This window comes from Calidris pugnax, unplaced genomic scaffold, assembly GCF_001431845.1.
Source record: "Calidris pugnax isolate Ruff unplaced genomic scaffold, ASM143184v1 scaffold17, whole genome shotgun sequence".
Lineage (NCBI taxonomy): Eukaryota > Metazoa > Chordata > Aves > Charadriiformes > Scolopacidae > Calidris > Calidris pugnax.
Window position 1 is genome coordinate 5,433,719 of NW_015090794.1, and position 13,338 is coordinate 5,447,056.

The following is a 13,338-nucleotide window of genomic DNA, read 5'->3' on the forward strand; positions in this document are numbered from 1 at the left end:
CCCCCCCCCCAACGTTCCCAACGTAGTTTCAGAAATTAAATGTTACTGTAATCCTTATAACTTTTCAAAGACGTCTGAGTCTGGGGTGTGGACCAATAAAGCGGAATCTGCATCATGAGTCTTATGACTTTTATCACTACATTCTCAGCTGTTAGTGCCAAGATTAAACTTTCAGAAACATCTCAAGCATCTTGAATTAGGCTTGATGAAAACCACCACATACTCAGCTATCGGCACTGCTTTGTTCTTGGATTTTCTCTATTTTTAAAAAAAAATATAATTTTTAAGGCCTCTTGTGTATAAATACAGTATTGTTTAAAGAAAAACAGAGTAAAACTATTTTAATTGCAGGGTCCTACTGACAGCAAGTGGCCTTCAACTTTAAACCTGTTTATATGTCTCAGTTTGAAACAAGATAATTTGAGGAAATACCTTCAGCATGTCAGATCTTAACATATATGTGTATATATAGATACTATGTAGTATAACAGATACATTAAAAGTGTAAAACCATGGAATAAGGGGAGGTAAAAACTTACAAGAGCTCCATACTGAGATTAATAAGGAATTACAGCTATAGTAAAAGGAGAGCAGATGAAATTAGAAACAAATTATTTTGTTTAAAATCTTTGTAAAACATAACTACATTTTAATCCCCTTTGGTGAAAGTGGGAAGGAAAAATAAGAAAGAAGCACTCAAGCACTCACATAAAACTGATGAATTCCTTAAAGTTTACTAAGCTGAATTTTCCTAAATAAACCATAGAGGTGTAGTCTTTAAGAAATCCATTAGCTATTCAGACCATGTCTTTTCCTAATACAGCATTATTACCTACAGTACATTTTAAATATTTTTTTAAGCCTAGTGTAAGACATCCCATTTATATATATCTCATTTTCAGTATTTTCCTTGGGAAACTACTCAGTCCTGCAAACATGCACGCGATTGTAACTTCATTTACGGCCCCATTAATAAGGATCCATTAGAGCACATGACTATACTCATATGTTGTTTATGGAATGAATTCCAAGAAGTTTCACACTGTGGCCATTTTTTTCTGGGCACTGAATTTAACATTTTTCCCTCCCTCAATTCATTCTGCTTTGATGTGATATGATTATTTACTTTGATACGATTACATACAGCCATCCATCAAAAGCATGCAGACTAGACTTCCCTTGTTCGACTTAACTTGGTAAGCATATTTAGCTTTCAAATCCTTCCTCATAATTCAGGTGAAGACACATCGCAGCTGTGCAAGGAGTGACTGGAGTGACTTCCTTGCTTCTTGACAGTACGCATCTGTTTCTGCTCTAGTGCTCTGAAAATATGCAGCCTGTTCTCCCCTTTATCTGCAATCTCATTCATAGTTTCAAGGATTTTCCAGTGACAGAACACCTACATTTTGAGTTCTGTTTCTGGTTGCATCTTCCAAAGGGAAAAGATCCTGTCTATGAAAGAAGTCTTTTAAAAATCTCTCAGTATAGGTAATAACTTCTGCTAAAGGAGAAATAGAGCTTGAAAATTTAATGGAATGCAAAGGAATATTGCCTCCTGTATCTGGAAATCAACCCCTTCACCTGCTGTGAAGATTACTTTCCGTCTCAGTTTGGTTTAACTAGATTTTCCACACACTGTGTACATTCACTGTTACAGAAGTGATTTCCAAAGCCAAGGCTATGGTTGCCCTGTAAGAACCACTAGTTAATAGGGTCACAATTGTTTGTGTCATAAAACAAGGAAGATTTTTTTCTTTTACTATTTTCCCTAAGAACAATGCTTCTTAAACATAAAATTTTACAAATTTTACACTGGTAAGAAGAAAAAAAAGCCCTTAGGAAATAAAATAGCTGAAAGTACTAGAGAGTGTATACAGAACCAATTGTCTTTCCCACAGCACACCAGCAGAGAAATAACCATTGTAACAGACAGTGTCAGTGGAGTGTTTGTTCACGTAAGCAATAAAAGAAGATGTAGGTATTTTCATAAAAAAGGTCAAATATTTTCAAATTCCTTTCATTGTAGGACAGATACTTTTTAATTTCCAGTGATGTCCCATTAGTACTGCATCTGCATAACATGCTGCTCAGAATCATGACTAGATGGGGTTTGTCCCCTGCACAAATCAAATTAACAAGGCTGTTAACCAAAAAGCAAATGCCTATTTCTTCTTGGAAATATTAAAGGAAAAACACAACAGGAGCTAGGTGGGATACCAGCTAGAAAACAAGAAGATGCAGCAAATTATGTCCAATTTCAAATGGCTGCAGATATTGAGGAAATTGATATAGACAGCCCTAGATAAATGCATGCTGGGAACAGAAGTTCTCCTAAACAATCTCGTGGTACATCACGAGCCTCATGTAACCAAAAGCAGAAGCAAAACCAAAACCAAAAACATTAGCCGTATTTTGTGTAGAAGATAATATTATTTTTTTAATTCTGTAAAATATTCATTATTCTGGAACAAATTTATCCCATCAACTGCTATATTGGAGAGAATTCTCTTTCTCCCTACAAGTGTAGAGCTGTGAGCCACTAAACCAAGTTTTGAGTGCCATGTCTCTCTCTACATTTTCAGTCTGAAAGTAGAACCTGTTAAGAGTAAGAACTATCATGCCTTAAATATAGATCATTTTGTGCAATGTAATGTTACAGCACTGGAGCCGTACAGCAAACAAAATGTCAGCTAACAATGCTGGAGCTTTATGATCTTAGGTGAAGGCTGAAAAAACCACACCTTTTTCATTGCACTCAAAAAGAAATTTAGCAGGCATACGCATTAAAGAAGTCAGAAGTCCTCCAGGATGCTATTAATTTGTAAAGTAATTTTCATGCAAAGTTTTCACACTTTCTATCCCAGAATACTTTTCAAAACTAGTAATAAAGAGTATAAAAGACATAGTGAAAGAAAAATAAAGAATTATAAACAAAAGAAGAAAAGAGATGCTTTAAATGTGCTGTGAATCCGGGGGAGAATGAGTGGTTTATGTGAGGCTGTGTTACATCCCAGCCCACCAAACCTCGCAGACCTGCCATGCAGGGGATGGTCTCACATGACACCACGGGCACAGGACAGAGCAGCTGATCTACAAGCCAGCAGCCACCACAAAGGGGTGGTTTTCCTCCCCGCTATGACTGTTGCACCATTTCCCTTACACTGGATGTAAGGATTGTGTCAGTTTATCAGACTGATCCAGCTGCAAACTAACCCGAGGGGCAGCAGAACAGAACTGAAGAGCAGTTCTTTGTCAGAGCTGGCAGCTGAACCAATGCACCATGAAGCCAAAGCCATGATTGCTAGAGCCAAGGAAAGGAAAGGATGGCAGAAGCCTTGGCTGAGGAAGGCCAGCACTGCCTTTTTAGTGGGGAAGTTGCTGGGTGACCTTAGCTGCCCCATAGAAATCATACTTTGGTCCCTGCTTGAAAAAAAACCCCAAGTGGTTCATTCTGGTTATGTTCTAATGAGAACTAAAACTTCACTATTTGTTTCAATAACAATGAACATGTTTTGACACACGTTTTTGAAACCAGAAAAACAAATTAAATATGCCTTTGAGTTTTTTAATTACAATCAGTTTACATTTCTAGCTTCCTCTTAATATTCCTTTTTAAATATCAGACCGGTCAGGATTATACAAACATCCTTGCATAAAATGATACATCTTTGCCTAAAACATAACCATGAAATAAGGTACATACAGCACTGTGCTGAAAGCCACAACAAAGCAGAACCTGACTGTTAGCTCACATTAAGCGAGACTCTGGCTGATATTTGCAGGGAAGGTATGCTGATCTTTCTAGTAGTGTCAGTAGAATCACGTTACTGCTCGAGTCAGCGTTTTCTAAAAGCTATTTGGCAGCTCACCATTCATCCCCTACAGTTAGATTCAACACTGTTTACAGCATCTAATAAACAGGGTTAGCGTCTTATACAAATTTAAGAGGCACTTCGTTGTTATTCTTAATGTAGTTAACTTTGTCATAAATTGCTGTATCTATTTAAAAATGTTTTTCTTCTTTTTCTTTTGATCAAGAATCTTAATGCTTTATTTGTGACATCTGAGTTTATAGCAACAATAAATGCTTTGTCCTGCTTGATGTGAAGAGCTCAGTGGTTTAATTAAAGGGGATTAATTGAATTAACTGAATGAATTAATTCAGTTAAACCAAACACACAGAAATACAAGGTTAAGAAGAGTTGCATTACGCTACTCATTATTACACGAGTGCTCACAATCCACTTCAGCGCAGAGTTGGCTGGGTTAGACTGAAACACTGGTAACCTTGCTGACTTTACAATGAAATAGGGTTTAGCAACATTAATAAACAGCAGAATAATAATAGCAGAAATAAGAGCAGCTGGAGCACTAACAAAATTAATTATGGCATCACAGCTGAGATTGATAATGAAAACCCCTGGACAGTAACTCCTCAAACTAGTACAGCTGTTTCCAAATCGCCATCTGTCTGGGCCCCAAGGCTATTTTATGTATGGATACTCTTAAATTAACTTAGCAGGGCTCAGTTAAGGAATTACAGAAACAATGTGATAATATTGAAAGCTAATGTGATATAAGCAATAGCAACTTGAACTGGTTTAAGCAAAAAATTGAAAAGGGGCATTTTGCAACTTTCTTTGAAGTGGTGAAACAGCTGTTCGTCCAAGAGTCGAAAAATAATTGATTTGATGACAGGAAAGCTCTATGAGAGTGATTAAAAGGAAATTTGTTTTTCCTTTTGAAACAATTGGCAAAAAAGCAAAGGAAATCTTATTACTACATTACTCTCCAAAACAACATAAATACAGCTTATGGAAAGATTAAATTTCTTCAGAGACTGGAGTTTTTTTAATCAATTCATCTGCCAAATGACACAGTCCACTCCACCCTTAGTCCCTACTTCTCTTAGTTGGAACATTTTGAAAATCATTTCAGCTTGTCCTCTGAAAATACACTTGTAATTATCACCTTTAAGATTTTACATGCATGAAGACTGCAAACTACGATCATATAATCATTGAATATCATGTTCATCCTTTTCCACAACATTATCTTGTAAACATATAGGTTTATTTCTTAGAAATAAGTGGAGATGTATACATTTGTAACTCTTACTGGTATCGTGGACAATGGAACATATGAAAAAACATGCTTTGATGAGATGATGTAAATGGTAACAAATTGAAAACAGAGAGTCCGAAACACAAACATTAAACTGCAATCATTTAAAATGAATTAGCAAGTTTGCTGGGTCAAATTCTACCATCACCTTCAGGAATACAATTTTTCAACAATTAACACTGATATGTTTCACAAAGAGAAGAATTTGTCTTTTATTTTTTAAATTTATAATGGGATTATTTTTGTCTTAGCAAATTTGAATCTACTGGCTTTGGATCTTCAAAACCAGATCTATTTTTGACTGCTTAAAGAAAAAAAAAGCCTACTTTTTTTTTCCAAGTAAAGTCTTAATAAGCTATAGTAAATAGGCTATGAAATCCCACAAAGACTTGGAAAAAACCCTTGGGTGCTCAGCCAAAGTTTTCTTTACATTTCAGTCAAGTCTGCTGGAAGACAACTTATGTCTTATGGATTTTATTTCTCATCATTTTTGTACACTGTTACTAGTTACTATTTTGTTTGATCTTCTAGCTCTAAGCTGCTAAAGCCAAGAATTCTACTTCACTTACTGCATACAACACCCTATATATATACACACATATTAATGCAGTTTTCCCCTGTTGTGATGTATGATTTTGCTCCTCAGAATGAATTATTCTCAGCTATAAAATATCCCTTAGGGGATTGCATGGGTTGGTAAATAAAACCTGACCTTTTGTGAATTAAAACTACAGTACAAATAGGAATAATGTTTGCAAAATCTATGCAGTCCTTGCAACAAACTGCTATCATGGAAAACAATTGTGACAGTCTTCTGGTTTCAGTATTTGTACTAAAACATCTATTGCACTGCAGAAAATTCTTGTTTTGAGTATCTCTTAATGAAGCAAAGCAGTGATCAAAAGGTCCTGAAGACAGCACAGTGCAGACAACAGAAAAGTGTGTCAACTCATAACATCTTGCAGTATATAATACTGTAATAGCAACACAACTGAGGAGGCCATGATACCTAAAGGAAGGTTTTGAAAAAAAAGTCTTTCAAAAAATTACTCTTTTATGACAGCTTTGATATCAGCTCATACTTAACTGTCCTTATAATTTAAAAAATTCTACCCTGAGACTTCCACAGACTGAATTCACACTTATGCCTTCACAGCTGAAATGCAACCTGCAGGAACCACTTTCATTGTGGTCCTGCTGGTGGTGTAGACGTGTAGAAACGCTTTTGAGGTTGTCATTCACTACTGTCTTTGTTAATTATAAGCCTGCCTCTCAATGTATCTAAATATCTACTCACAGAAATCTGTTGCTATTTGTATTGGTCTCAATACCGGTATCAATGCAGACTCCCTCTTATGACAAGAACTCTTAACATTGGGAAGGAACATTGGAAGAGCAGCAAGCATTTTGAAACGTACGCAAAACACCAACTTATTCTGCAACTGGAATTGGAAAAGTAGATTTCTCTACCAGATATTTCCTAACGAACTCAGTGTGTAATACATATTATAAATCTTGCAATATTGCAATGGAAGTAGATGTTGCTGGACACATTTTATTAAATAGCATGATGCAGACCCTGTAGGAGCTTCCATCCAGCTCATACATTTTCCCTGGAAGTCATGAAGAATGGCTGTTTGGGCAGGAAAAGTACCTCCAACAGGAAAATGCTTTTTCCTTGCACTTGCAAACATGCAAACCACAGAACTCTCCAGAGGCAGCTGCTGCAGTCACCATCTCTCCTCACAGGGAAAGCAGCAAAACTGGAGACAGACCTCCCTCTGTGCAAGAGCTTTGTCTAGTGTAGGTAAGCCAGGAGGAGTGGCTGAGGTTGACCAGGCCCTGGGGAACATGGTGGACGCAGCCCTTGAATGTGATTCTGTTCCCTGCAAACATTAAATCACCCTGTGGCACCAGCTTGTGCATGTGACAGGGAGGTGAGCACTGCAGAAGATCAAAGGAGGAGGCACACAGAGGCAGCTCTTTAACAGTGTACCCCGTTTGAGAGGTTGAGAGTTGCCACTGATTCACTTCATGTTATGTAACAAAATGTAGATTACTTCAGAAATCCAGAGCAACAATTTAAAATGTTTGATCCCAGTACTGCCTGGAGTTTGCTGCACAGCTGCTGTGTGAGAGCGGGTTTAAATATTGTTCCTTCTCCAGTGCAGTCCCATGAAAACCAGGCCCAGAATAAGGTCATCAACAGATGTGCTTTTCTGTACCAAGCTGACGAGGTATAAGCCATGACTTGCTCCTGGCTTTTAACTCCTGCCACTCACCTGTAGATTGGTACTTCCTCAGCCATGAACAGTAACCAGGTATGAGAATGCCACCTCATATTCTGCCTAATGTAACCATGCTGTGGGCTGCTGAAAGCCATTATTCCTCTCTCTCCCAGTCCACTTTCTCCTTTGTGGAGCAGCACACAGCAATCATGTGGCAATAACATTGTGGAAAACTAACCTGCCCCATCCCAAACGCTGCACTGCTCCAAACCAATGGTACAGTTACACAATCACCAAAATCAACGCAAGAGCTACAGAGCTGGACCAACCCTTTTGGCAGCTCCCAGTTTGATCCAATTGCCTGTGTGAAACTGCACCCTGAATACTTTACGTAGTTCAGGGCAAAGATTGTCCATCTGAGAACATATCTGTGACAGTGTCATCAGTCTGAAGGACCACACAGTGGCGACTGGTACAACAGGATTTTCCCTCTCCAACACATAAACACCACAGCTGAACAACCTCTTCTCACAACCATCTGTTGGTGAGTGGTTCACATCCCTGCATGTATCACAGTTAACTCCAGCCCATGAAGACTGACAAAATGGCAACTGGTTGAGGAGCTCATGAATCCTCCTGCGTGAGCAAAGAGGCTGGGTGAATAACCATAATCACTCCACTGTGCCTGAGTAAATGAATGATAACTTTGGCTCTGTCAGTAAAGCCTTATCCACAAGCAGGGCAAAAAGGAAACATATTACAGTGTCAGTTCTTAAAGCAATCTGGCCTCATTTCCCTTGGCAATTATATTGGGTTGTTTGGGTTTGTTTTCTTTTTTTAGAACTGTACAGGCCAACTTCTGCTATAAATAACTACAGGAAAATGCCAGTAGAACATTTACCAGATAGAAATCCCACAGTTCAGAACAAACGTACAACAAACCGTCTGGTAAAAATCAGTATTTACAGGTTGTGCAGCTGGTAGAGGTCTGATCCTGCCTAAGGAATACTGTGCCAGCACATTATCACAGTCCTGTGAAATTACTGAGTTTTGGCCCTGTACTGTATTCTTAATTACCACTTTCAGCTATATAGGCTAAGAGTAAGTAGTAATTGTAAAGAAACAGCCAGGCCTTTTCAACAGACATTGCCTTCTCTTCTCACTTGTGATTCGTGTCTTTCTGTGTGTCCTACTTCTTAATACAAGTTGAAATGTAAAAATTAAACACTTGCTGTAAAAAAGAAAAATCGCTATAATATACAATTTAATTCACCTACCTTTGGCTTCTTGATTACTCCAGAATTCTCTCACGCTCTGAAAAATGTTTTTGTCCTCTCTCAACTTCTTTTGCCACTGACGTAGCTCTTGTATTTCACTATCGCAGCGGACCTGGGAAAGGGAAAACAGAAAATGCAACTAAAATTATATATGTCCGTGTTACCCAAGAAGACAAGACAATTTTTTTTTTCGCAGGCCTGTGGCTGGGCAAACACATGACAACCATCCTTTTTGCGGGGCCTGATATAAAAGCATAATCCCAGAGGTTTCCAGTTTTCAACTTCTACAGAAATAAAACCCACATAATTGACAAACCCTATTGAAAACATAAATATGCCAATTAGGGGATCATTTTGATTACCAAGCACTCCTGAGGATGTGATTGCAGTGAGATGCTTATTCTTTGACTTAATTAAAATTTAAAGCATTATGCTGAAGGGTATTAGTGCCTTTAGAAAACCACAACACTATAAAACCAACCCATTGACCAACATAATAGAGCAGAAGAGGAGCATGAAGGGTCATACAGCAGGAAATTTATTCCAGCAAAGTGATTCACACCTGCTACCAGCTGCAAATAGGCTTACTGACACTCCCAGCCATACAATTTTCACAAACAGGAGAGCCATTAATCTGTTATTTAAAGTAATTCGAATGCATTACTTGATATTTATTCTTTGTCAGTCAATCACCCCATGAAAGGCGTAATTCTGCTTCCACATAAAATGACAATAGTCACAGGCCTTGACTCCATTTAAGATTTAAGTTGAATTCTTCTGTTAGTGCTTTTGTACTGGTGTAGATCCTACCAATAAAAGAAAGAGCCAGATTTGCATCAACAGCTTTTACCACTCTGCTACTTAAACTTGTTCTAAGCAGGATTTGATTAATTAACAGTGTGTTGCCAGTTGCCTACCTCGGCATTCACAGAACTACTACCTCCAGTACAAAAGCAAAAATCCAGAATAGCCACCATTCTGACACTAGTGGGAAAGGGACACACTGCTATTAGCTTAGACATTGGTAAGTGATTATTCTCTTAGAGTCGTATTCAAATTATAATAGAATTATTAAAAATACAGTTTCTGTTTTTTCTAAATATTACATATATAAAATGTCATTATGTTTTAGGACTTAATGTCCAAGTAATTCAGGCTGAAGTTGAAGAATATGGTAGAAACAAGCAGCAATAAGCTGGGTTTCCCCAGCACATTTTTTCCTTTCATGAAGCTGGCTACTTGGTTTTCTAGAAAATTTCTTTTATTAATTTTTTTTCTTACATGATATGGTAACGAGTTTGCTCTGTGATTTGAGCTCTATTACTCTACTCCATTACACTTTGGTTTTCTCTCACTTTCCTGAGATACATACAGAGCAAAAGAGCATGACTTAGTTTTCCACTAGTTAAAAACAACAACAACAAACCCTAAACAACATAAAGAAAACAACATAAATAATTTATCAAAAGTATTCTTTCCACCCAGAATTTCTCCTTTGTGGTTCAGCTAAGAATGCAATAGACAGCAGCTGAACTCCCACAGCACTTCTCAATCTACTTAAGAGAAGATAACTTGCTATATTTCAGATACTGGCACTGGCAGAGCAGAAATACAAGGTAACATGATCAATAAAGACAGGCAAGACTTTTACTCAGTCACTTGATATCAGATACCTCTCAGGCCTCTAATAATATCTCTTTATACTGATATAGTTTTGTATTATCTTCTATAAAAGTTATATGAAGTTCTTAAAAGGTTGATAGGGAGTTTTAAAAATAAAAAGAAATAAGTGACTGTTACAAGTGATCTTCTTTTCAGCTATAGAAAAAAAAAATCAAAACCACTTTCTGTTAAAGCCATCAAATACTATTTCCAAAAATATAGTGTAATCCTAAACATGGGATAGTTACTTTAGGCTTGAAAGAGACATTTTTTTCTTTTACACTGTCATGTGTGTTTTTATAGAATCCATAATACTCTATCACACGAAGTCAGCTTATCTGCTCAGAAAAGGGTTAAGGGAATGCTTATGGGAAATATAAATGACTGCAGCAGAAAAGAGGCAGGAAGATAGAAAAATTACGACCTCTATTTCTACCTATAATTTTTTTTTTTAAAAAATGAAGTGCCCATTTATAACTGCAGCAATGTAAGACCTGTATTTTTGGCCCATAACAGGGAAACAGTGGTGTCTGTACACTGAAAATGAAGAAAGTAACACTTAACAGTTAAAAGATAGAAGGTAAGTACAGTAGATTCTGTATAGTCTCCCTAGTTAATTAAAACAGTGAAAGTATAGTGAAATACAAAGCAAAATTCAGGGCTCTGAGATAAAGGCATAGTCAGATAGACTCAAATACTCCAAAGTCCAACGTTAAACCCAAGCAGTGAAGATGAGCTCCCAGAACAAAGTGATTTTTTAGGAAAGTGAAAGAAAAGAAAAAAGGAACACAGATACATCACCTGCAGTAAAACAGGTAACAGGAACTTAAGAAAATACTAACAACATATTCCAAATATGCTTAATAGATTATAATTTAGCATAGTTGTCATAATCTCTCACAGACTAGTCTGCATTGTGTAATCAGAGTGCAGTTCTACCATGATTAAAAAGCCATGACTCATCAGCAAAACCTCCAGGCGAATAATCAAAGGGTCAAAGTCTTGTCCAAGTAACCGATGTGTGTCTCCTGCAGACTAGCAACGCATGAAGCACCAAAGGAATCTTAACTTTGAAGTGAGAGTTCCCTCGTACTCAAGTCACTTGGATTGTATCTACATTTGCTGCAAAGAACAGTGAATATTTGTGTGACCTTCTGGGTCTGAGCCCTTGCTAGTAGCCACAACTTGCTGAAAAGGAATACAAATTGTGATAGCAAAAGCAGAACAATACTTTGTAAGAGATAAAGATAAACCTGCTGCAATTCTGATTTATCTTTTGCTCAAACAATATTTATGTATAAAATAGCACTGAATATTTACGTAAGGCTGTTCAATTTAAACTCCATGATATGACAAGTTTTAGTCAACATAAACTGCTTCCAGTGCTAGGTGAGAACATGTCGCACAACAGCAGAAGGATAGCAGTAAAGCTCTGACCAGAGATATTAGAGGAAATTGTATTAATGAAAAATCCCTTTAGACTAGAATAGTTATGCAAATTGCAAAGATTAAAAAGACCCCAGAGAACAAATGGCACTAAGCACTGATTCTGCAGTAGAGGGGTGAAGAATTATGTCTTCTATTGGAAAAATGCCTGGAAAATTGACACCTACCAATCAAGGGGTTTCATCAGATACTGAATACTACCTTGGTCCATGACAGATGAATGAAACCTCAATAACTGTCTTCTTCTATTGGAAAAATGCCTGGAAAAAATTGATACCTACCAATCATGGGGTTTCATCAGATACTGAATACTGCCTCGGTCCATGACAGATGAATGAAACCTCAATAAAAGAGAACCGTGAGAAGTGAAGAGAAAGAATTCTGATGACAGAGCTGTCTCAAGCCTTATTTGGGTACTCCTTGCCCTCTGAGAGACACCTCAAGCTGACATCTTCCCTAGTGATCTCCTTGGAGTACTCAGCAATTGTAGCTGTTTTCTCTGGAATTTAATTCTTGATTAAACTTGAAATAATTTTCAGAGTGCTCATCAGTGTCTTTGTATGAAAGATTGTAGCAAAGACTTTGTTGATGGCAGCCATTAATTATTACTACCAAAAGTAGTATTTTCCTGAAATTTGCTTCAGGTAAGGATGTACTGCTTTGATCATGCTTTATTATCAGAAATTTCTCAATATTCTGTACCTACAGCTCTTTTTTTCCCTTTGCATAGAAAAATATTTACTGTCTGATCTATTTTTGCTGATTGCCATGCATTTTTTCTACTGGCACACTCAGAGAGCTAGATGTGGCAGAAACAAGTGAAGTATCATGAGAAGACACGATGTTCAGTCAGTTTCATAACTAAATAAACTCTACTGCCTAGACCAATATGGTTAACAAAATATCAAAAATGGTCTGAGGCCATAGAAGATGTCTGTGAGAAAAATAATTTGCTACGGTTTCTTACACTTTATATGACATTGTTTGAGAATAAAAAACTTACTGGACAGTGTTGTTAAAGACAAAACTATCCTGCCTACATTTCTGAGCCTTTTACTTTTTCTGAAATCCAACAAGCGTGTCCAGAATCCTTCTCCATCCGTCTTTCAAACAAGTATTTGTGGCATGTGATTTTATGTCCTTTAAAGCGTATCTTGAGAAGACCAATGATACCAACAGTACACTGTTCCTTTTTGACAGTGCCATGTAAAATACGTCTGCGTGTTTGTGTTTAATTATTCAATGTTATCACAACGTGTAAATTTTTATTTCAATAATAGTGTTTAAATTTTTCCAAATTCTGTGAATTATAAAACAAGGTTTAATGAAAACATCAGAAAAGAGTTTAAAATACTGACACAAAAATGTCCTCAAAATGCAAAAGAGCATTATTTGTAAGTGGTCAGTTATTACCACAATAAATCAGCATTAGCTAACAGAACAATTTATTTTAAAAGCAAATCATCTGAATTCTTGGTAAATTTTTATAATATACTTTATTATTAATTTGATGAAATCCCATTTAAGCTTAATGTTGTCTTAATATACAAGCCCAAGGATAACACATTGCTCTGTGTAGTAACTTGTAACTAATAATTTTT

At 36.8% G+C, this 13,338-nt stretch overlaps 1 protein-coding gene across 1 annotated transcript in view; it reads right to left on the minus strand.

Moving 5' to 3' along the window:
* Window positions 1–13,338, minus strand: part of IQCK (IQ motif containing K) — a 40,007-nt gene that overhangs the window by 6,707 nt on the left and 19,962 nt on the right. The window contains exon 8 of the mRNA XM_014936612.1: window positions 8,630–8,741. Within this exon, the coding sequence (XP_014792098.1) occupies window positions 8,630–8,741 (112 nt within the window). The remainder of the gene's footprint in view (window positions 1–8,629; window positions 8,742–13,338) is intronic.